The 20,155-nt window shown below is 61.1% G+C and overlaps 1 protein-coding gene across 2 annotated transcripts; it reads left to right on the top strand.

Moving 5' to 3' along the window:
* The first annotated feature begins 2,007 nt into the window (after positions 1 to 2,007).
* On the top strand, positions 2,008 to 20,155 carry FGFR1 (fibroblast growth factor receptor 1). 2 transcript variants are annotated; one of them, XM_062510783.1, is made up of 17 exons: positions 2,008 to 2,098; positions 10,045 to 10,308; positions 11,076 to 11,159; positions 11,592 to 11,767; positions 12,838 to 12,961; positions 13,724 to 13,914; positions 15,424 to 15,568; positions 16,872 to 17,068; positions 17,593 to 17,738; positions 17,823 to 17,944; positions 18,054 to 18,164; positions 18,285 to 18,475; positions 18,609 to 18,731; positions 18,865 to 18,935; positions 19,191 to 19,328; positions 19,783 to 19,888; positions 19,979 to 20,155. In XM_062510783.1, exons 1-17 carry the CDS (start codon positions 2,008 to 2,010, stop codon positions 20,153 to 20,155), a joined length of 2,457 nt encoding a protein of 818 aa, XP_062366767.1. The 2 variants fall into 2 exon arrangements, with proteins under 2 accessions (XP_062366767.1, XP_062366766.1); XM_062510782.1 differs by having other exon boundaries at positions 17,572 to 17,738.

The raw sequence follows: 20,155 nt of genomic DNA, 5'->3' as shown, positions 1-20,155 counted from the left end.
GCTCGGGAGGCCCACGCAGACGCTCCGCATTAGGGCATGTTCCGGGGAGCATGTGCTGTCGATAAACAAAGCCACTGAGAGACAGAAAATAATTTCCAGAAATACCAAAGACTTGCCCCCCCCCCCCCCCAAAAGAATTCCACCTCCCCTTTTCAAACCCTGATAAATCCTGAACATCCAATAACTGTTTCCAAGCACTACCCAGTGCCTGGAAGTGCTGGTGTTGGAGATAACACCAGTGTTTGCTGGGTGCCCTTTTCCCTGCCCTACTCCTTGTGTCAATAGTTTGGGTCCCAAATATTCCTGTGCTAGCCAGAGCAGTTGGGCAGGAAGGAGGCAGCTGGAGCTCCCACAACTGCAGCCAAGCTGGGCTGCCTTTGGGTGCAGAGGCTCTTTGGAGGATCTAAGCCCTTTGGGGCTTGTGGCTGCTCAGCCCATCCCCGGGGAAGAGCCACCACTGTGGGCACAGGGAGTGCAGGGTCTCACAGCGGAGTGGGAGAGGCAGAGGCTGGTGCTCCATGGACCAAATGCGTGGGGAGGATGAGTAGCAGTTTATTACTCACTACGATTATTACTCACTGTTTTTAACAGTGTGTGCTTCAGCCTGACGCCTTTGGGCAAAGGGAAGCGCCCGCTCCCGCGGCAGCTCGGGATAGGAACCGGGTGAGCTTGGGATGCTCGGCAGGGGCTGTGGGGCCTGGAGGCACAGCTGTACCCCGGGAGGTGCCTTGGGGAAGGGTTTGTGGGATGGTGGTGTTCCGCCCACGTCCTGGTCCTCGTGACTGTGGCAGAGCTCCCTGGCCGGGGCTGTGAGGGTTGTGCAATAGCTGGGCAGGATCTCACCCCGCTCGGCGGGACTGCAGGTGATGGCCAGAGTCAGGACCTCACCCCCATCCCGGCTGCTGCCGAGGTGCAGATGTGGCGCGGGGGTGGAGCACGGGGCTTGTTCCCATCCGCACGGCTCGGAGCAGTTGGCTGGGGGCGGCTGGCTTCGGGCTCCAGCGTTCCCCTGGAACGTGTCTTGGAAGAGTTCCATGCTCCTGGCATGGAGAGAAGGAGGGATGGTCAGAGGGAAGGAGGAATGAGGGCCATGGAGGGCACGCCCCCACAGCACCCTGAGGCCAGGATCAGGCTCTGCTTGGCATCCCTGTGCCAGAACCCAGCTCCAGAGCTGCCCTGCATGGAGCAATCCCCTGGGAAGGGATGGGGACCTGAGGGGATGGGTGTGCTGGAGAGCCCAGCGTGAGAGCTGGCAGGACGAGAGCGAGTTGCAGAATTGGCCGTGGATGCCGGGGGATTTCTCCCCACACAGCCACTTCAAAACCAGCTGTTGGTGGAAAGAGATCGGCTGCAGCTGGCTGACCCTCTGGCTGCAGGAAGGCCTCTCCATGGGGGTGCCCTGCAGATCTCCTAGGGATGGAGGGGACTGGAGTTTGCAGTGAGAGCTGCTTTCCTAGGGGTGGCACAGACAACATCAGATTTTGCTCTGGATAAGGGATTTCCCTCAGTGAAGCCACAGGTCAGCAACACCTGACAAAGTGCAGGAAGTAGAGAGCAGGAATCTCCCTTTCTTTAACTGACGTTAATGTTTCTCTCACCCTTCTGGGAAATCTTGCTGCATTTCGTTCTGCTTCACCAGTGGTTTCACTCTTGACACATCAGCGCTTTTACACAGGGAAACATAACTCTGCCAGTCAGTGCCAGGTCGTGTCAGGCTGCCCAGGGGTCTGTGGGGACCTGCCACTGCAGTCTGGGGACATCCCTTGATGCAGGGACATCCTGCTGGGCTGGATGCGGGAGGAGCATCGCCAGTGACAGCAAGAGCAGCCGTGCTGGATGGTGGGATGTGGGGAGCTGGCCCTGCCCTGACTCTGCTTTCCTCCTTCACAGCTTGTAGGGGCTGCCAGCCCTGCGGAGACCCCCCTGCGCCCGCCCGGGGCCAGCCCGGGGCCCCCATGGAGTGGGAGTTGCGGAGCCCAGTCAGCAAGCAGTAGCTGCAGCAGTGGGATGTTTACCTGGCGGTGCCTCATCCTTTGGGCTGTGCTGGTCGCAGCCGCGCTCTCCGCTGCCCGGCCGGCCCCCACCCTGCCCGACCAAGGTAAGGTCCTGGTGCGGCCGCCCCCTCGTCCTCTGCCTTCCTCTTGGGCAGCATGAGCTGCTCTTCCCTGCAGCAGAGGCAGAGGCCGGCGTGTGCTCCAGCCATGGGGCCACCAGCACGTCCCCAGTGCCACCTCTGGTGTCACCCAGCTGCCTGGGAGCTGGCGCTTCTGGGGACATAGCGCATGTTGTCCCCAGAGTGGTTTGTGTGGGCACAAAAAATGGGTGTGTGGCTCCAGCAGTGCCTGGGGACATTTTAAACCTGGAGAAAAATTGTGGCAAACCCTGACCTGTTGACTTGGAGGAGAATACAGAGCCCTGGGGGCTGTGTCCCCTGCTGGGGTTGCTCTGCGTGACAGCACTTGATGATCTATAACCCAGGATGTGCGTGAGGCTTGGCCCCACTGGGGTGATCCTGGGCTCAGCTGGTGGGGATGGAGGTTTGGCTGCAGGGTACTGGTTCAGCTCTTGCCAGCTGCCAGTGCCAGGGATGAATGCACCCTGCAGAAACCCTCGGGATGCTCCAGTGTTGCTCCCAGATGGGAATGCCCAAGGCGGGAGCTCAAAGCCGGGGCTGGCTCAGATTTGTGCAGTCCCCATCTCTGCTCCACTGGTGCTGGGGAACGCAGCCCCTGACCAGGACATCCCCTCCCTTGTTATCTCTGCTGTCCCCCAGGAGCAGTGCAGGGCTGGTGGCAGTGGCCAGGGGTGCTCCTGCCTCAGGTGGGCGCACCCCAAGGCTCAGGGATGGGCCAAGTGGGTCGCCTGGCCCTGAGCAGGGCCAGCCCTGGCAGAGAGCCCTGCTCAGGCCGTCAGAGCCTTGGCCCTCGGCGCGGCAGAGAATAACCAGAGCCGGCAGCGCTGCGCAGGACTTCAACTCCTTTTGGTTCTAATTACCCAAGAATGTCTGGTCTGTGGGCACTGCTTTGCTTTTTAAGACTCACTCCCCCTTCCCCCTTCCTCCCAGCAGAACCCTGAGAGGCAGATTGCTGGTGTGGCCAGCATGGGCACGGTGCTGCATGGTGCCCCAGGGTCCCCTCATGGCTCGGGCAAGTGGCAGCTGGCAAGTGGCAGGTGACCCCTTCTGCAGCTGCACCAGCCCCGCTGAGAAATGCCTGGGTGATGCTGCCGGCTGCCAGGGTTGGCACCTCTGACTGGAGGTGCCCTGCAGGTACCTGGTCACAGGTCACACCCTGTGAGGTGACACCCCAGGACATGCCTTGGTCCCTGGGGAGCTGGAGCTCTGGAGAGGAGCCCGGGCAGAGCTGCACTCACAGGGACTGTGGCTGAGATTTTTCCACTGGCATGCCTGCTCCCCGCATCTGTAAACAATGCGGTTGACAGTGGTAAACATGTTTTTCTCGGGAGATTGCTCTTCCTGGAAGAAGTTTGCTAGCAGTGTTTGGGGTAAGGATGGCTCTATGCTGCCAGGAGAGCACCACCTGCAGCCCCAGCCCCAGCTGTGGCACTGAGAAAGGTGTTGGGGGGTTCAGGCTGCGTGGAGCTGATTGATCACAGGTGAATTTTGGGGTTCGTGAGGAGCCCTGCAGCCTCTGGAGGGTTTGGGAGCAGCACCAGGCAGTGGCAGTGGAGGAGGAGAGGTTGGAGAGGAGGGAGCTGGTTCCTCGCCAGCCTCATGCCAGGGCTAACAATAACCTCTGGAAACGATTCCCGACACGGTTCTCACCAGGGCGGCCCAATTAGTGCCACAGCAGGAGCCCGGCTGGGGCAGAATCCGTCCCTTGGCTCAGGAGCTGACTGGTGGGAACAAAATGTTCCCAGCAGGATGTGTGGGATGGGAAGAGACAGTGCTGGGCCAGGACCTGCAGCCAGGGCTGAGCCACCAGCATCTCTCAGGGGTAGGCTCCCACCCTGCCCCAGGGGTTTTGGGGTCCCGTGGGGTGTGGATGGGGTTCAGATGCCATGCTGGGGGCCATCGTGTCCTGGGGGCCAAGGTCTCTGTCCTTCCTCCGTGACTCAGGAGTGTCCCCCCATCACGCTGGGGGCAGCAGCGGCCACACTCGGTCCCCTCCGTGCTGGAGGCAGCAGCATTCCTGGACTTTGTTCTGGATGTTTATGGGGTTTCAGTTTACTCCCGGTTCTGAGGCAGCTAAGCTCCCTTCTCAGGGAGGAGTAATCCCCTGCGGCCGGTCAGCGGCCTGGCCTCATGTGGAGGGGGCTTCAGCTCTGGCCCCCCTCTCCTTGTGGTGTGGGAGGGAGTCTGGGAGCTCTGCTTGTCAGGGGCTCCCTCCCAGTACCAAAAAATCTGGAGCAAATAAAATATTAACAGGCACTTACTGCATTTTATAGTTACCTAAATTTGGAGGTGGTGAAAAAACCCTGGTTAAGGGGAGAAGCCAAGAAATTTCCATGCGCAGCCTCTGTCCCTCCCTCGCACAAAGCCGCTCTTTGTCTCCAGGTTAAATAGAAACCTGCAGAAAATTGCCAAGGTTTTTTTTTCCCTCTCTCCTTGTCTGCCATTGTCCCAGCCGCTGCTCAGGCATCTCCTCACAGGGGCCTGCCCTGGCCCCGCAGGAGGTGCCAAGTGGCCAAGCAGATTTTAGTGGGGAGCCGTGTCCTGGGGCAGGGGGGGGGTCCTGCCTTGGGCAGGTTTTGGCACACGCTGAGCCCCAAACACCCCCAGTGCAGCAGATACCTCCCCGGGGGATGTATTTGCACTCCAAAGCGCAGGGATTTGGCTGCAGCCCCTTCCCCGTGGGGCAGGGGCTGAGGGCTGCCCCATTTCCCAGGGCTGCCCAGCTGGCCACAGGCTTAGCCCCCCTCCCCGGCCATCTGCAGGGGCCCTGGCTCCCGGGGCTTTGTCGTCCCCAGCTCGTCCGGGGGGTCTTGCTCTGGACCCGGCAGGAGCCAAAAGGCCGGGGCAGGCAATGTGCTCAGCCCAGGTAGCTTGGGGGAGCCCAGCATCCCTGCAGGCGGCACCAGAGGGTCTTTGGCTTGTCCCCACTGCTCCCCAGGGCACTGCTGACCCTCGGCTCTGTTCCCTTCCCCATTTCCCTGCTGTCCAGTCCCTCCTTGGTTTTGCAGCTCTAGGCGTGTCCCACCCAGTGCCTGCGGGAGCCCCAGGGGATCCCCTTCGGAGGAGCCGAGTTCTTGCCGGAGCCCCACAAGCAGCCCAGGAATTCCCTGCCAAGCCTGCAGCCTCCTGCTCTTCTGCTGTTGATGGCAGCAGCCCAGGAGTGTTACCGGAGCTCGGGGGGCCCAGCAGCACCCCCAGACCCCACTGCCGCAGCTGCACGGGACGTGGCTGTGTCCTCCAGGGCATCGCATCCCCTCCCAGCCTGGCCGGCATTGTTCAGTCCTCCCGCCTTCCCACTCGGATGCTGTCACTCCGGCCCTTAATTGAGGAGTTAAAAAAGAAATACGAGTCTTTGGGAAAAGCAGCCGTACTCGGCCGGAGCCTGGGCTGTGGAGCTGCCCCGGGGGGAGCAGAGGGGTCCCCGAGCGCCTGCGGGGCGTGGAGCCCCCCGTGTGCAGCGCTGGGGCTGTGCAGGAGGGAGGTGAGCAGAGGAATGGACACTCGGCTCCAGCACTGAGCCAGGGCCAGGCAAAGCCAGCCAAACCCTGTGCGGATCGGGGTGTTCTGTTTCCCGTGCCCCGGGTGTGCCCTGGCCGGTGGGAGCCCATGGAGAGGTGTCCGTGCCTGCAGGGCTCTGAGCTGCTGCGAGCTCCGGGCACGGCCGGGGGAAAGGAAAGGAGGGAAGGGGTGGGGGCTTTATCCTGACAGCTTTGCAAACTCCCAACGGGCCTGTTAATTAAGTGCTGCTTCATTTGCAGCGCAGGCTGGGAGAGAGGGAGGGCCTGGAGCAGGACACCGATCCCCTCTCCCTGCGGAGGGTTTGGAGGAGTCCGGGCTGGGGGTGCCAAGAGTGTGCCTTGAGCCCGTGATGCTCCTCTGCTGGCATCTCCCTGCTGCCCTTCCCCGGAGCGGGAGATCCGGGGATGTGCCCGGCTCCGGAGCTGCTGGGGTGCCAGGGATGTCGCCAGTCGGGACACGGGCTGGGGGGACACGGCAGGGTGAGGAGCTTTTGAAATCAAAAAGAAGCCAATCCCCACGTCCCGGTGAGCGCTTCCTGTTGGGATTAGTGGGGCTGCCGGGCATGTGTGTGCTTTTTCTTCAGGAAATACCTTCGGAAAGCCCCGCTGGGGTCTCCAGGGCAACCGGCGCCTGCGGCTCCGCGCCCCCCACCCGCTTTGTCCCCGTGCCGCTTTGTTGGCCCCTTTATTGCCACCATCGCCATCGCCATGGCCAGCGCAGGCTGTGGCTGTCGCCGCTTGCAGGGTGCACCCCGGGGTCCCCGCTGCGTGTGCCCAGCCTGGGGGGCACGGCCAGCACGGAGAGAGGGGGGCACAATGAACACGAGCAGCCCCTGCCCCGTGTCCCTGCCCCGTGCCCTTGCCCCGTGTCCCTGCCCCATGTCCCCGTCGGGGGCTGGCCCCGGTGACAGTTCTGTGCACTTGGTGACACTCTCTATCCGGCCAGTGCTTGCTGGAGTCGACTCTGCTCTCGGTTATGTTTCAAAGCTGGAATGAAGTAATAAACCCACAGTGGCTGCCCCAGCCATGGCACCGTGCAGCTCATGGAGGCACCATCGGCTGGAGCTGTTCCTTGCCTCACTGGGGACCCTGGGGCTCCCCATGGTGGGGAGGCCTCCTGTCCCCTGGGATGGGACAAGGCCTGTGGGACTGGTGCTCCTGTGCTCTCCTTGCTGTCACCCTATTTGCTTAAAGGGCTGTGACCAACCCCACAGCTCCAGCTGAGGTGAGGACTCCCACTGACCGACCTTTGTGCAGTGCCGGGGGCACCTGGAGGCTCGGGGCTGAGAGCCACGTGTTTGTCTGGTTAACCTTTGGAGAGGGGGCCCATGTGGGCCTGGCTTGTGCCCACAGGGAGCAACCAGCCAGAAGCTCTGCTGGGAGGGGTCTGCCGTGGGGCTGTGTTGGGGGGCTGCACCCGGTGCTATGGTTTAAGGTACAGGAGAGCAGAGCGTGAGACAGGGATGTATCAGGCTAATGAGTTAGCAATCGTTAACCAAAGCAGAGGCCACACCAGTGCCACACCAATGCCACACCGGTGCCACGGCTCACACCAGCAGCTCTCAGTACCCCCCTTGCCACCCCGGTGCCATCCCAGCAGCCACAGAGCTCTCTGCCTGTCAGGGCCACAGTGCTGCCCAAGCACTGAGCAAACCTGGACATGCTCATTAGCCTGTGAATTCCTTCTCAGGCCGTTCCCACCAGGCTGCGCTTTCTGCCTTGTCCCAAGTGCCAGAGAAGTGCAGTGAGTGACCCGAGGGCCCTGTGCCCTCTGCCTCCCCTCTCCTCACCTCGACACCACCGTGCCTCCCAGTCCTGCTGTCCATGCAAACCAGCCCCTAGCTCAGCAGGGCTGGAGGAGGGGGCTGACAGCTTGGAAAGGGAGTCTGGCCCCATGCCCAGGGGTCTGCAGAAGCAGTGGCACTCGCACAGCGCACCCAGGGACCTGTGCCCGTTGGGAAGGGACCCTCCTGAACCTGCAGTGCTGCTTCCTCAAGCCCTGGCGTTAGGCTACGGTCACCCAAAATTTCCACCTCCTCCAAAGACCTTTTCCATGCCCAGGCTGCCTCTTCACATTCCACAGGTGCAGTGTGGAATGCTGGGGGAGCTCGAGGACAGGAGGAGCGACCACCCTGGTTCCCCTGCAGGGTTATTCTGTTCCAGAGGAAACTTGGCTGATGCGTGGGAAGGGGCAGAGCTGGGAGCCAGATAAGAGCAGATTCGTGCTGGTTTGGGTTTTCATGGCTGTTTGTTGCCCACTGACCTTGCTCCGTGTGAGAAGGCAGTCGGGACAGGCAGGAGGATGTGGCGTTGCCCAGTCCTGGGGTGTGCAGACGGACAGGATGGGATGTCACTGCTGCTTTGTGAGCCTGTGGAGATGCCTGTGATGAATCACTTGAAACACAAATCAGAGCTGTGAGAAGTGCCTGTCCTGTGGGAGAAAATCGGGGGAAAACAGGATTGCAAAGCGAGACCCTTCCCCACCACCAAAGGGGCTCCTGTTGGTCTTCACCTTCCACATTAAAATGTTTTGTAAGCTCTCACGGATGAACTGGAGCCCTGGCATTGGAATTACAGCAACTGAGGAAAGGGAATTCTTCCCCATCCCACTGTTTTCCTTCATGTGCTGAGCAAAAGAAAGAGGAGAAACTCTGGAGCTGCTCATTAATGTTTTTCCCATGAAGCTTCTCATCAGTCCAAGGCAAAGAGAAGAGGCCAGAAAGTGAAGTGCAGGTCACGGTGCGGTGAATCAGAGTTCTGGAGAGCCGAGGTTTCATTTTTGGCCAGACAGAGTGGCTGTTGGGTGCAGGGAGGAGCAGGGAGGAGCAGGGAGGAGCGAGGTCTTGCTGCTAGTCCTGATCCTGTGCTGCCTGGCTCCTCTCTGGGACATTTTATGCCAGTAGACACCCTGGGCTGCTCTATAGCCACTGGTCCAGGGCGAGCTGCCCTGTGGCTCTTCAGGGCACATGTGCAGAGGGCAGAGCAGAGGTTATTCTTGTCTGGCTCATTGGGCACCCAGAAGTCCTGGGGGGCTCAGCTCTCGAGCTACAGGTCAGCTTGAACATCTTGAACATCTCCTGGCTGTTTCTGCTGCGTTTATTGGGATTTTCCAGCCCAGTCTCTTTCCCCTGAGAGCAGCATCTGCAGCAGTGCCCTGTGTCCCTTCGTGCTGCTCCCACAGCATCCCAATGGTATCCAGCTGGCCAGGAACAACAGGACACACTTTACTGGGGAGGAGTCAGAGGTCAAAGAGTGCCTGAAGAGTTGGGCTCTGGACCTGTGCCCACCAACCTGTAGAGCTCAGTCTAGGATGATGGTCGCACTGCATCCGCCCACATCATCACCAGGAGCCTCTGCAGAGCTGGAGCAGCCTGGACCCTTCCTTGTGCTGTGGAATTTGAAGAGGTGATTTGAAACCCAGCATCTTCTCCAAGCCTGGGACCAGAAGAGCTGCTCTCGCACCACCCACTGTGGAGGGCAGGACTTGAGGACAGAGCCCTGGAGACTTCAGGGCTGGGAGAAATGAGATCGTGTCACAGCAGGATGGAGCGAAAGGATCCTTGTGCTGCTCACATGAGCTTCACCTCGGGGAGCTCAGCTCCCCTGCCTGGGAATGCTGTGGATGGGAACACAGTGGCCAGCCCTGTCTGGCCAGAGCTCCCTGGGCTGCCCTGTCCCCCCTCGCTCCCTGCCTGCTGTCCTGCTGCAGCCCCCAGCCCCTGCCCTCCCATCCCTGCAGCGCCGTGCTCTAACCAGGGCGGGGGTCCTGGTGGCATGGGGACCCTGGCCTGCTTCGCTGGCTGCTGCTTGTGGTGGTAGGGATCTGAGAGCCCTGCCAGGCGGCAGAGCCATGCAGGGATTTGGGATGCTTCTGGGAGAGGCTGGATCCTGCCTTGCAGCAGCACTGAGTTGTCACAGGTTTCTCCCCCATTCGGGAGCCCTTGCCCTGTCGTGTTCCATAAGAGCCGAGAGGGTTTTGGAACTGCCCAGGCACTGAGCAAGTCCTGCTGTGGAGGGAAGCACCTGGTGCTGCTTGGGGTGCCCGCAGCCTCTGCCTCTGCCTCTCCTCTGCTCTGCTGCTGCCGTGGGCTCTGTCCCCTGGGTGCTGGGTCCCCTTTACTGCAGAGGGAATATCCTAGCAGTGGGGGTATCCCAGTAGGGGGAGCATCCCAGCACCAGGAGCATCCCAGCAGTGGGAATATCCCAGCAGTGGGAATATCCCAGCAGTGGGAATATCCCAGCAACAGGAGCATCCCAGCAGCAGGAGCATCCGAGCAGTGCATGCTGCCTCATTAACCAGGCCGCAGCAGCAGCTGCATGGTTTTCCTTTGGTCTCTATTCCTTTTCTCCTTTTTTTTTTTTTTCTCTTCTTCTCTCCCCTAACTCCTCCAGCTCTGCCCAAAGCAAAAATCGAAGTGGAGTCCTACTCAGCCCACCCTGGTGAGCTCCTCCAGCTGCGCTGCCGGCTGCGGGACGACGTCCAGAGCATCAACTGGGTGCGTGATGGCATCCAGCTGGCTGAGAACAACCGGACACGCATCACTGGGGAGGAGGTAGAGCTCAGGGACGTGGTGCCCGAGGACTCGGGGCTCTACGCCTGCATGACCAACAGCCCCTCGGGCAGCGAGACCACCTACTTCTCCGTGAACATCTCAGGTTCGTAGCAGCCCCGGCGGTGCAGGGAAGGGGCAGCCACGGAGCCAGGCTGTGAAGAGAGGAGCAGGCTGCCTCTGCACACCTCTGTACACCTGTGCATACCTGTGCACACCTCTGTACACATCTGCACATCCTGCACACCTCTGCACACCCCTGCACACCTCTACATACTCCTGCACAGTCCTGCACGCTCCTGCACACACACTGGCCACGCATGGTGAGTTCAGGGCTGACCTGCAGCTCACAGGTGCCCAGAGGAGTGTCCAGTGTGGTGCCGTGGCTTCCTGGCTGCTGCAGTGCAGGGAGAAGCAGCCAGAAACCATCTCACGTTTATCTGCAGGGCTGCCCCAGAAGGGGCACGCGTTGGGTGGGAGCCATGGTCTGCATTGGTGTTGAAGGAGTGTGAGGCTGGAGAGGGGGGGAAGGCTCCAGGTGGGGACATGTCTGTGTTTGTGGGGTGTTGGCTGTCACCCCAGGGCTGTTGGTGGCACCGGACGTGGGGTGAGGAGCTCCGAAGTCACCTCTTCAGCAGATCTCTTCACCATGTCCATGGCTGCAGGCACTGGGCTCTGCCAGCCCTGGCTGTGCTGGGGATTGTGCAGAGGATTTCCGTGGGATCCCCACGCCCCTGCCAGGCATCAGCAGCACCCTGCCCTCCCACCCCACTGGGCACAGCCCCCACCACCCACCACGATGCTCTGGGCCCAGCCAGCCACAAAGGTCCACTCACGCTCAGATACTCAACAGGGCTGTCCCTTCTTTTGCAGATGCTCTCCCCTCTGCAGAGGATGATGATGATGAAGATGATTCCTCGTCGGAGGAGAAGGAGGCAGATAACACCAAGCCAAACCGTACGTGCGAGCTGGGTTTGCCCACGGCACTGCCCTGTGGCTAAGCAGGAGGAGGCTGGGCACACCCAGGGCTGGGCACACCCAGGGCTGGGGCAGTGGCCCAGGGCTCCTGGCAGTGCCGAGGGCGTAGAGGGAAGAGCAGGTGTGGGTGCAGTGGGTGAAACAGCTGGGTCAGAGCAGGGGGATGTGCTGGTGTGGCTGCATCGGGGACATCGCTGCTGGAGCCACGTGAGCTGAGCATGCACCCCACAAGGAGAGGGCTGCTGTGGCTCACGGGGAGTGCCCTGTGTCCCAGAGCTCCCTCCCGGCTTTAGCCAGGCTTGGCTGCTGGCATCCCTCCTGATTCCTGTCTCAGCCCTGCATCCTTGGGGTCACTCCAGGAGCAGGAGGCTGCTGGGTTTGGCCGTGCTGAGCCCTCCCTCTGCTCCCCAGAGGCCATTGCTCCATACTGGACCTATCCTGAGAAGATGGAGAAGAAGCTCCATGCTGTCCCCGCTGCCAAAACAGTGAAATTCAAGTGTCCATCGAGTGGAACACCCAACCCCACGCTGCGCTGGCTGAAGAACGGCAAAGAGTTCAAACCTGACCACCGCATCGGGGGGTACAAGGTACGGGGCTGGGGCACTGGGGTACAGCCCCTGGCTCTGCTCCTTCAGGGGGGAGCAGGGCTGGCAAGGGGCTCTGCAGCTGGAGAGGCACCAAGCCCCAGCCACGCACCCCAGCAGGGGCAGATGGGCCCCTCTGACGTGGAGTCTCCCTACAGCAGTGATCTGCTTCTGGGTCATGTTTGTACCAGCTCAGCCCGGGGGGAGGGGGCTTGTGCTGAGGATCCAGGAGGAGCCAGCCTGGCTCGGCCACCTCCGCCTAATCCCCCACCGAGGACATGGGCCCGGGCAAGGAGAGGGGTCTGGGCATCCCCGGGGACCCTGGCTGGAGGAGCCCCTGCATGCCCAGCAGTGGTTGGTGGGGCTGCTTCAGCACGTGGGGTACTCCAGCTCTCATTTGGGCCCACATTGGCTCCCTGAGCTGGGGAGGAGCCCACTGCGGAGCCAGGCTGCAGTTGCCAGCTGGGCATCAGCTGGGAGAGAGGAATGCAGTCGTGAGCAGGGCTCAAGGAAGGTTTGCCATGAGGAGCCACAGCTGGAGCCAGCAGTGACAGGGCTGGGTTTTGGAGAGCCTCCTGGTGCCTCGTGGCCAGAGGGACCTGGGCAGTGACTTTCCCAGCAGAGCCACTGAGACTGTCCCAGAGGAGATGCACGGGGTCAGCAGCACCCACAGATGCCCCCAGGTGCAGGACACCCAGGCTGCCCCTGCCCACTGACCAGCACAGGGCCAGCTGGCTGTGGGGAGCAGTGGGGCTCTGAACCCCAGGGCCAGCCGGGAAAGCAGCTCTTGCAGGAGGAACAATGCTGGTGTGTTCCCTCCCCACACGGGGGCCACCAGAGAGGGGTGTCCCCACGCACCAGGCGAGGCCAACAGCATCTGCTGCACAGTTGGCTCCGTGTCCCTCCTGGGACAGCTGGGAGCAATTACAGCCCCTCTGAAGGGAAGGGGAAAGGTGACCTCAAAGGGAGATTTATGTGCTGCCCGTGCCAGGGGTTGAACCAGCTCTGACATGGGCAGAACCTGGGCTCGTGTGTGCTGCACGTAAGTGTTTCTGTCCTCCCCGTGCTCCCAGGTCCGCCAGGCAACCTGGAGCATCATCATGGACTCGGTGGTGCCATCTGATAAGGGCAACTACACCTGCATCGTGGAGAACAAGTACGGCAGCATCAACCACACCTACCAGCTGGATGTTGTGGGTGAGCAGCACAGGGCTGGGGCTCAACCCATCCCGTCCCCCTCAACCTTCCCAGGCAGGGCTGGCTGCTGCACCCTGTGCAGATGGGTGCTCCCAGGGAAGGGGCTCGCCCAGCATCCCCGTGGCCACCTCCCGTCCCCGTGGCCACCTCCTGTCCCCGTGGCTTCACATCTGCAGCACAGGGGGCAATGAGCCAGTCAGGCAGAACGTTCACCCCACCTCGTTCTGGGGATTTTTAATTGTGGTGAAAATAATTTCATAGACCAGACAGAAACTTTTTCTAATCGCCTTATTAGCCATAATTCCCAGCTGGGAAGGCTGGTCTGAGCAGTTCCACATGTGGAGCTGCTCTAAATGCCAGTAAATGAACCATTAAAAATGTGATTTAATTTGATTACACTGAGCAAACTGAAGGGAACAGTCAGAGAGGTGAACAAAGGGGTTTGTTAATGCTGACTCACCACAGTGGCAGCCACTTTGTTAAGGGCCAGGGCCCTCCACAGGTTTGTTTGACCTCTGACCCTGCCCAGTAGGTGCCGATGTCCCTGTCCCCTCACCGGGGTTTCACCTGTCCCCCATCCTGGATGCTCTCACCCCATTGCAGGCAGGCTCCTGGGGAAGGGGACACTAATGCTGCGCCGGGTGCATTGGTGCCCACCTCAGCCAGGGGTCCTGGGCATGGGGGGCTGTGGGGTGCAGCTGAGGATGGGCAGCAGGGCACCCCAAACCCCGTTGTGAGGTGCCCCATGTCCTGGTCCCACAGAGCGGTCCCCACACCGGCCCATCCTGCAGGCAGGGCTGCCTGCCAACAAGACAGTGGCCCTGGGTAGCAACGTGGAGTTTGTGTGCAAGGTCTACAGCGACCCTCAGCCCCATATCCAGTGGCTGAAGCACATCGAGGTGAACGGCAGCAAGATCGGCCCCGACAACCTGCCCTACGTGCAGATCCTGAAGGTAAAGCCACACACCAGACACAGCCAGATCCCTGTGCTTGGGGCAGGAGCAAGGGCACTGGCAGCCACGTGGATGGGCCAGAAGAGTCACCTGGGGCTGGGGACCACTGGCCTCGGGGCAGCTGGAGCCCCTGAGCCATCAGCAGCCTGCTGGCCAGGGAGCAGGGAGGGCTGTGGTGTGCCACGCCTGTGCTGGCTCTGCAGTCCCTTCAGAGCCCTAAGGGCACTCGCCACAGGGCTGGGTGGGCAGTCCTGGTCAGGGAGCACAGCCTGGAGCTGGGAGCTGAGCTCTGGATCGTCCCAGTGAGAGCAGCTCCCTCTGCACCCCAGCAGTGCCACTCAGCAAGCACACCGGCCACCGGTCCAGCTGGGGCAGGAGGTCAGGCTGGGTGGCATTTGAAGATCCCAACCTGTTCTGTGATTCCATGCAGCCATCCCCAGCTGTGCTCCTGACTGCTGGGAAGCAGGGGGGAGCTGAGTTACACCCCCATTCCTGCCTGCTCCTTCCTCCCGTGTGCAGCACCACCCCTCGCACCCACCTGGGGGTGTGGGGGGAGCAGCCCCTGTGCTGGCAGAGCGATGCCAGCCCTCGGGGTGCTGCGGTTCCTGGGCACATCCATCCGTGTGACTCCATGTTGTTGGTCTGTTCCAGCACTCGGGGATTAATAGCTCTGATGCGGAGGTGCTGACCCTGTATAATGTGACAGAGGCCGAGAGCGGGGAGTATGTTTGTAAGGTTTCCAATTATATTGGCGAGGCCAACCAGTCTGCGTGGCTCACAGTCACCAGGCCCCTGGCCACAGGTAAAGGAAGAATGCCTGGCGGTGGAAAACAAAACTCTGGGTTCTCTTGTTTCTGCTGTTTCTGGTGCAACAACCATGGAAAAATACCCAGCGGGGCCGGCTGTGCTCTGTGCGTGTGTCCCAGCGTCTCTCCTGTGTGCTGATGCCTCGTGTCCTGCTGTCTGTCCTGTGTGCTGCCCTTCCCATCGTGCAGACACCAGAGCTGCTCAGCTACCTGGGTCTGGTACCAGCGGACCTGGGTCTCTGAGGGTGCTGCCATCATTCCAGGCACCCCAGACTGGCAGAGTGCTGCATCCCCTGTCTGTGCTGCCCTCCCGTCACCATCCTCCCTCCTCTGTCCTGTCTCTGTCCTCCCATCCCCGTTCTCTCATCTCCCCCTTTCCATCTCCATGCTCCCATCCCTGTCCCTGTGTCTCCCCATGTCATGAGCCAGCCAGCTCTGCCCGGGCTGATTTCTCCATGCAGCCCATCGCCAGCATGTTCGGATGGGCAGGAGGCTCCGTTTGGTGAAGGGTTCAACCAGCATCTCCCTAGCTCCGCCGGGATGAGTGGTCATCCCGAGGGTCTCTCTAGCAGGTCTGCAGTGGTCTCTGTCTGCTCCCCGGGGGTCTGGCAAATGAGACTGGGCTCTCCCTCCTCTCTGGCCTCCTCCCAGAAGATCTCATGTCGTTTGCTTCTCCGTTTTTTGCTTCCATTTTTCCTTCCAGACGGCTGGCGTTAACACGACAGACAAAGAAATGGAAGTCCTTCACTTAAGGAATGTCTCATTTGAGGATGCTGGGGAGTATACATGTTTGGCGGGTAATTCTATTGGGATCTCCCATCACTCTGCATGGTTGACAGTTCTCGAAGGTATATATTCCTCTTCCTCTCCCTTTCCTCCCTCCTTCCCAGTGTATGCATTGTGATCCGGGAGAGAGCACTTCCCTGCCCCCTTGGAGCTGGTCAGTGTGGGTGCTGTGGGGCTGCCCTGCAGCTGGAGCAGCACAGGGCAGTGTCCCCCAGCTCTGTGCCCTCCTCCACCCCAATTGGGGTCTGTCCCTGCTCTCTCCCTGGCCCAGGCAATGCATACCTGGGGAACTTAACCAGGGGCTGCTCTGCTGGAGCAGGACAGTCCTGCACCCCCGGGCCAGGCCAGGCCAGGCCAGCGCTGCCTGCTCAGGGGGAATCAGGGGAGTTTGGGGGTGCTGGCAGCGCTGCCCTTCTGCCTGCCAGGGTCTGGCCTTGCTCTGCAGTGCAGGACTGTCCAGGGGTTGTGTGTGCTTGCCCTGTGGGGATGGCTGCCCCGTCCCCATTGATGCTGCTCCTCAGCATCAATGCATGGACCAAAGCCTGATAACAGCTCTGGGAAAGCTTTGGGGTGCTGCATGCTCACTGCTTTCCAGCCAAAACTTTCCCAGTTATCAGCCACTGCTTTGTCAGCCAGGTGTGCTCAGAGGTGGGCCAGGAATCTTCAGCTCCCTCTTACGCCTCTCTCTGAGGCTCTGCTCTTTGGGGGTGTCGGGCTGGGGGTGCAGAAGGTGCAGTCACAGCCCCGTCCTGCCAGATTCACCACGGACCACGACACGTGGCTGCGGGCTCTGAGCTCTGCGTGGCTCCAGCACCACCTCAGCCACCAAAGCAGGGTCTGTGAGTCCCCGCTCCCCACCAGCCCAGGCTCCCACGGCAGGTCTTTGCCACTGGAGTGCCTCTGGCTGCTCTGTTCCGGGCTCTCCCCAGTCATTACCAGTAAGACCTGGACTCCCACTGCCCCCATTCCATCACACGTGCAGGGGGTAACCCCAGATCCTGAGGGACTGCAGCTCCTAAGCGTGGGTAGAGCAGAGCAGCTGGGACAGAGACCTGTTCCTAGAGGTGCCTGTGGCGCCACATCCCTGTGGGGTGACTCAGGCCCTGTTGCCCCACTTCATGCCTGTCCCGGTTGACCCCATCCCACCCTGGGCTGCAAGCAGAGGTGGCAAAGGCATTGCTTGGCCATGGGGATGATGATCTGGGGGCTGTTTGCACGCCTTCCCTGCAAGGGTGGGTGGGCAGCCCCCAGTCCCTGCTGCACCCCACTGCTCCCCACTGAGCTTGAGGAGGAGCCAAGGGCTCCCCAGTGCCACTCCCTGGGTCCTGGCATGTGCTAACAAACACCCTGTTCACACCGACCCAGCTATTGAGGACACCCCAGCCATGATGACATCTCCCTTCTACCTGGAGATCATCATCTACTGCATCGGAGCTTTCCTCATCTCCTGCATGGTGGTGACCATCATCATCTACAAGCTGAAGAGCACGACCAAGAAGACAGACTTCAACAGCCAGCTGGCCGTGCACAAGCTGGCCAAGAGCATCCCCCTGCGCAGACAGGTAACAGAAAGTAGAGAGGGGGTTTGTTTGCACCTACTGCCTCTCCTGGAGCCCAGCCTTTCCCGGGGATGTGGGGAGGAAGGATGGGAACCATCGAGACCATCTCACCCTGCTACATGCACCACCCACTCCAGCCCGTGCCCAGCAGTGGCACGGGGTGGGGACTGCCAGGCTGTGCCTCCGATGGCAGCACAGTGGGCATAGGGAGAGGGGGCTGCACAGCTCCCCCCATCCCCCCTTGATGTGGCTCATGAGGAGAACCCGGAGGATTTACAACAGTTCAAGGTTTGGGCAGAGCGTGGTACACACTGAGGAGATGGGAGAGCTCCCAGGCTGTGCATTTTGGGCTACAGCATGACGGAGACTAATTAAAAATTCCATAGAAGGAGCAGGAGCGCAGGGGCAGGGTGGGCAGGGGGCTGCGGGCAGGGCCGGGTGCCAAGGCTCCCATCACCCCCTCCCCCCCGGGGGCAGCCGGCCGCGGGCCTGGGCACTGCGTGAAGGTAACCCACGGCCCCCTGCAGGTGTCAGCCGACTCCAGCTCCTCCATGAACTCGGGCGTGATGCTGGTGCGGCCCTCGCGCCTCTCCTCCAGCGGCACCCCCATGCTGGCCGGCGTCTCCGAGTACGAGCTCCCCGAGGACCCGCGCTGGGAGCTGCCCCGGGACCGGTGAGCTCCAGCCCCGCTGGGAGCTGGGGGAGGGTGGTGGAGCCGCTGCTGGCGCTGACCTGCATCGGGGTCTTCTCCCACCAGGCTGATCCTGGGCAAGCCTCTGGGAGAAGGGTGCTTTGGGCAGGTGGTGCTGGCAGAAGCCATTGGGCTCGACAAGGACAAGCCCAACCGTGTGACCAAGGTGGCGGTGAAGATGCTCAAGTGTAAGTGGCAGCAAGAAGGGTGGTCCTGGTGTGATGCCACAGCCCTGGCTGGGGTCTGGGGTATACAACCCAGCCTGGCACCCCCTAACTTCTTCCTTCTCCGCTCTAGCCGATGCCACAGAGAAGGACTTGTCTGACCTCATCTCTGAGATGGAGATGATGAAGATGATTGGCAAGCACAAGAACATCATCAACCTGCTGGGAGCCTGCACGCAAGATGGTGAGGGTGCATGTGTGGGGAGGCTGTCCCCCTCTGCCACCCTCCAGGTGCCGTCCCCTGGGAGGGGCTGGCCTTGGTCCCTGCACCGTGTTGCAGCCTCTCATCACAGCATCCCCTCAGGACCCCTCTATGTGATTGTGGAGTACGCCAGCAAGGGCAACCTCCGGGAGTACCTGCAGGCACGGCGGCCCCCGGGCATGGAGTACTGCTACAACCCCACCCGTGTCCCCGAGGAGCAGCTCTCCTTCAAGGACCTGGTGTCCTGTGCCTACCAGGTGGCACGGGGCATGGAGTACCTGGCCTCCAAGAAGGTGAGGAGCTCCCAGGAGGCTGTGGTGGGATGGGAGAGCCCAGCAGCTGGGCCTGGGGCGTGCACCCTTTCCTCCATGGTGGGGAGCCATGCAGTGGCTTGGGGGAGCAGCTGACAGCCCTGTGCTCGGGCAGTGCATCCACAGGGACCTGGCAGCCAGGAACGTGCTGGTGACAGAGGACAACGTGATGAAGATCGCTGACTTTGGGCTGGCCCGTGACATCCACCACATCGATTACTACAAGAAGACGACAAATGTGAGTGGTGTGCCAGGGGTTTTGTGGGGTCGGAGTGCTCCAGTCTGTGCTGGGAATGCCACATGCACGCAGGGTTCACCCTGCCCCAGGCTCCCTCGCAGCCATGGAGCCATTGTGGGGTTTTGTGTCTCAGGGTCGCCTGCCAGTGAAGTGGATGGCCCCCGAGGCTCTCTTTGACCGAATCTACACCCACCAGAGTGACGTGTGAGTAGGGCCTGCTGGGCAGATGCGTGGATGGGATTCATCTTGAGTTAATGAAACTGCAGTCGGTGTCAGCCAGCCAAACATTTTGAATCCAAATTGTATTTGGTGCTGGGACTCATTTTTCCTGCAAAGTGAATCGAAGCTGTGGATGGTTGTTCCTCCCAGCAAACCGACCTCTCACAGTACCCAAACTGGGGCCCACTGGGGTGTCAGCGCCCCGGAGCCAGTGCCCCAGCATCTGCCCTGTGTTCCCAGGTGGTCCTTCGGGGTGCTGCTGTGGGAGATTTTCACACTGGGTGGGTCACCCTACCCCGGTGTGCCTGTTGAGGAGCTCTTCAAGCTGCTGAAGGAAGGTCACAGGATGGACAAGCCCAGCAACTGCACCAATGAGCTGTGAGTGCAGTGCTCGGATGGGGAGAGGGGTTGGAGGTCTCTGAGTGCCATTGCTGGGCCCAGAACACGGGTGGGGCATGGAGGGTGATAGGCAGATGTTGGGAGTAACAGTCCCAGCAGTTCCCAGCCCTGCAGAACCATCAGTCCATCAGATTTGCATAATCATCATCTCCCTGGACAGGAGGGAATCCCGGGGTGACCCCAGCACAGGGACCAGCCCAGACTGTGCCCATCCTCCTCCCCAAACAGCCTCTGGTCATGAGGGCAGGCGGGAGGGTTTCCCTTCCTTCCACACGGGGATTACCCTCAATCCCTGGAGGGTAATTCATTTCATTGTCCCTGGGAGCCAGCCTGGGCACAGGGAGACATTCCTGGTGCTTCTCTGCTCCGGTGGGTGGGGGTCCCCAGGGCTTGTCCCGGGCTGAGCCCCTCCCTGCCCCCCCTGCCCTGGCAGGTACATGATGATGCGGGATTGCTGGCACGCCGTCCCTTCCCAGAGACCCACCTTCAAGCAGCTGGTGGAAGACCTGGACAGGATCGTGGCCATGACCTCCAACCAGGTAGGAGAGGTGGCACTGGTGGCTCTGAGGTGCTCCCTGGGGGCTGCCCAGTCCCCTCCTGAGCCCACGCCTGGGGTCTGTCCCTCTCAGGAGTACCTGGACCTCTCCATGCCTCTGGATCAGTATTCTCCTGGCTTCCCGGACACCCGCAGCTCCACCTGCTCCTCGGGAGAGGACTCTGTTTTTTCCCACGACCCGCTCCCGGACGAGCCGTGCCTTCCCAAGTTCCCCCCTCAGCACAGCAATGGTGGACTGAAGCGACACTGA

The sequence above is a fragment of the Cinclus cinclus genome, chromosome 29 (genome assembly GCF_963662255.1).
Source record: "Cinclus cinclus chromosome 29, bCinCin1.1, whole genome shotgun sequence".
Lineage (NCBI taxonomy): Eukaryota > Metazoa > Chordata > Aves > Passeriformes > Cinclidae > Cinclus > Cinclus cinclus.
This window is presented reverse-complemented; position numbering and strand designations above follow the sequence as displayed.

Excerpts from the sequence above, each read along its gene's own strand:
- FGFR1 (XM_062510782.1), top strand. The coding sequence starts at position 2,008 with ATGTTTACCTGGCGGTGCCTCATCCTTTGGGCTGTGCTGGTCGCAGCC. Across the intron at positions 18,476-18,608 it reads AGTACCTGGCCTCCAAGAAG|TGCATCCACAGGGACCTGGC; the intron begins GTGAGGAGCTCC and ends GTGCTCGGGCAG. Across the intron at positions 18,732-18,864 it reads ACTACAAGAAGACGACAAAT|GGTCGCCTGCCAGTGAAGTG; the intron begins GTGAGTGGTGTG and ends TTTGTGTCTCAG.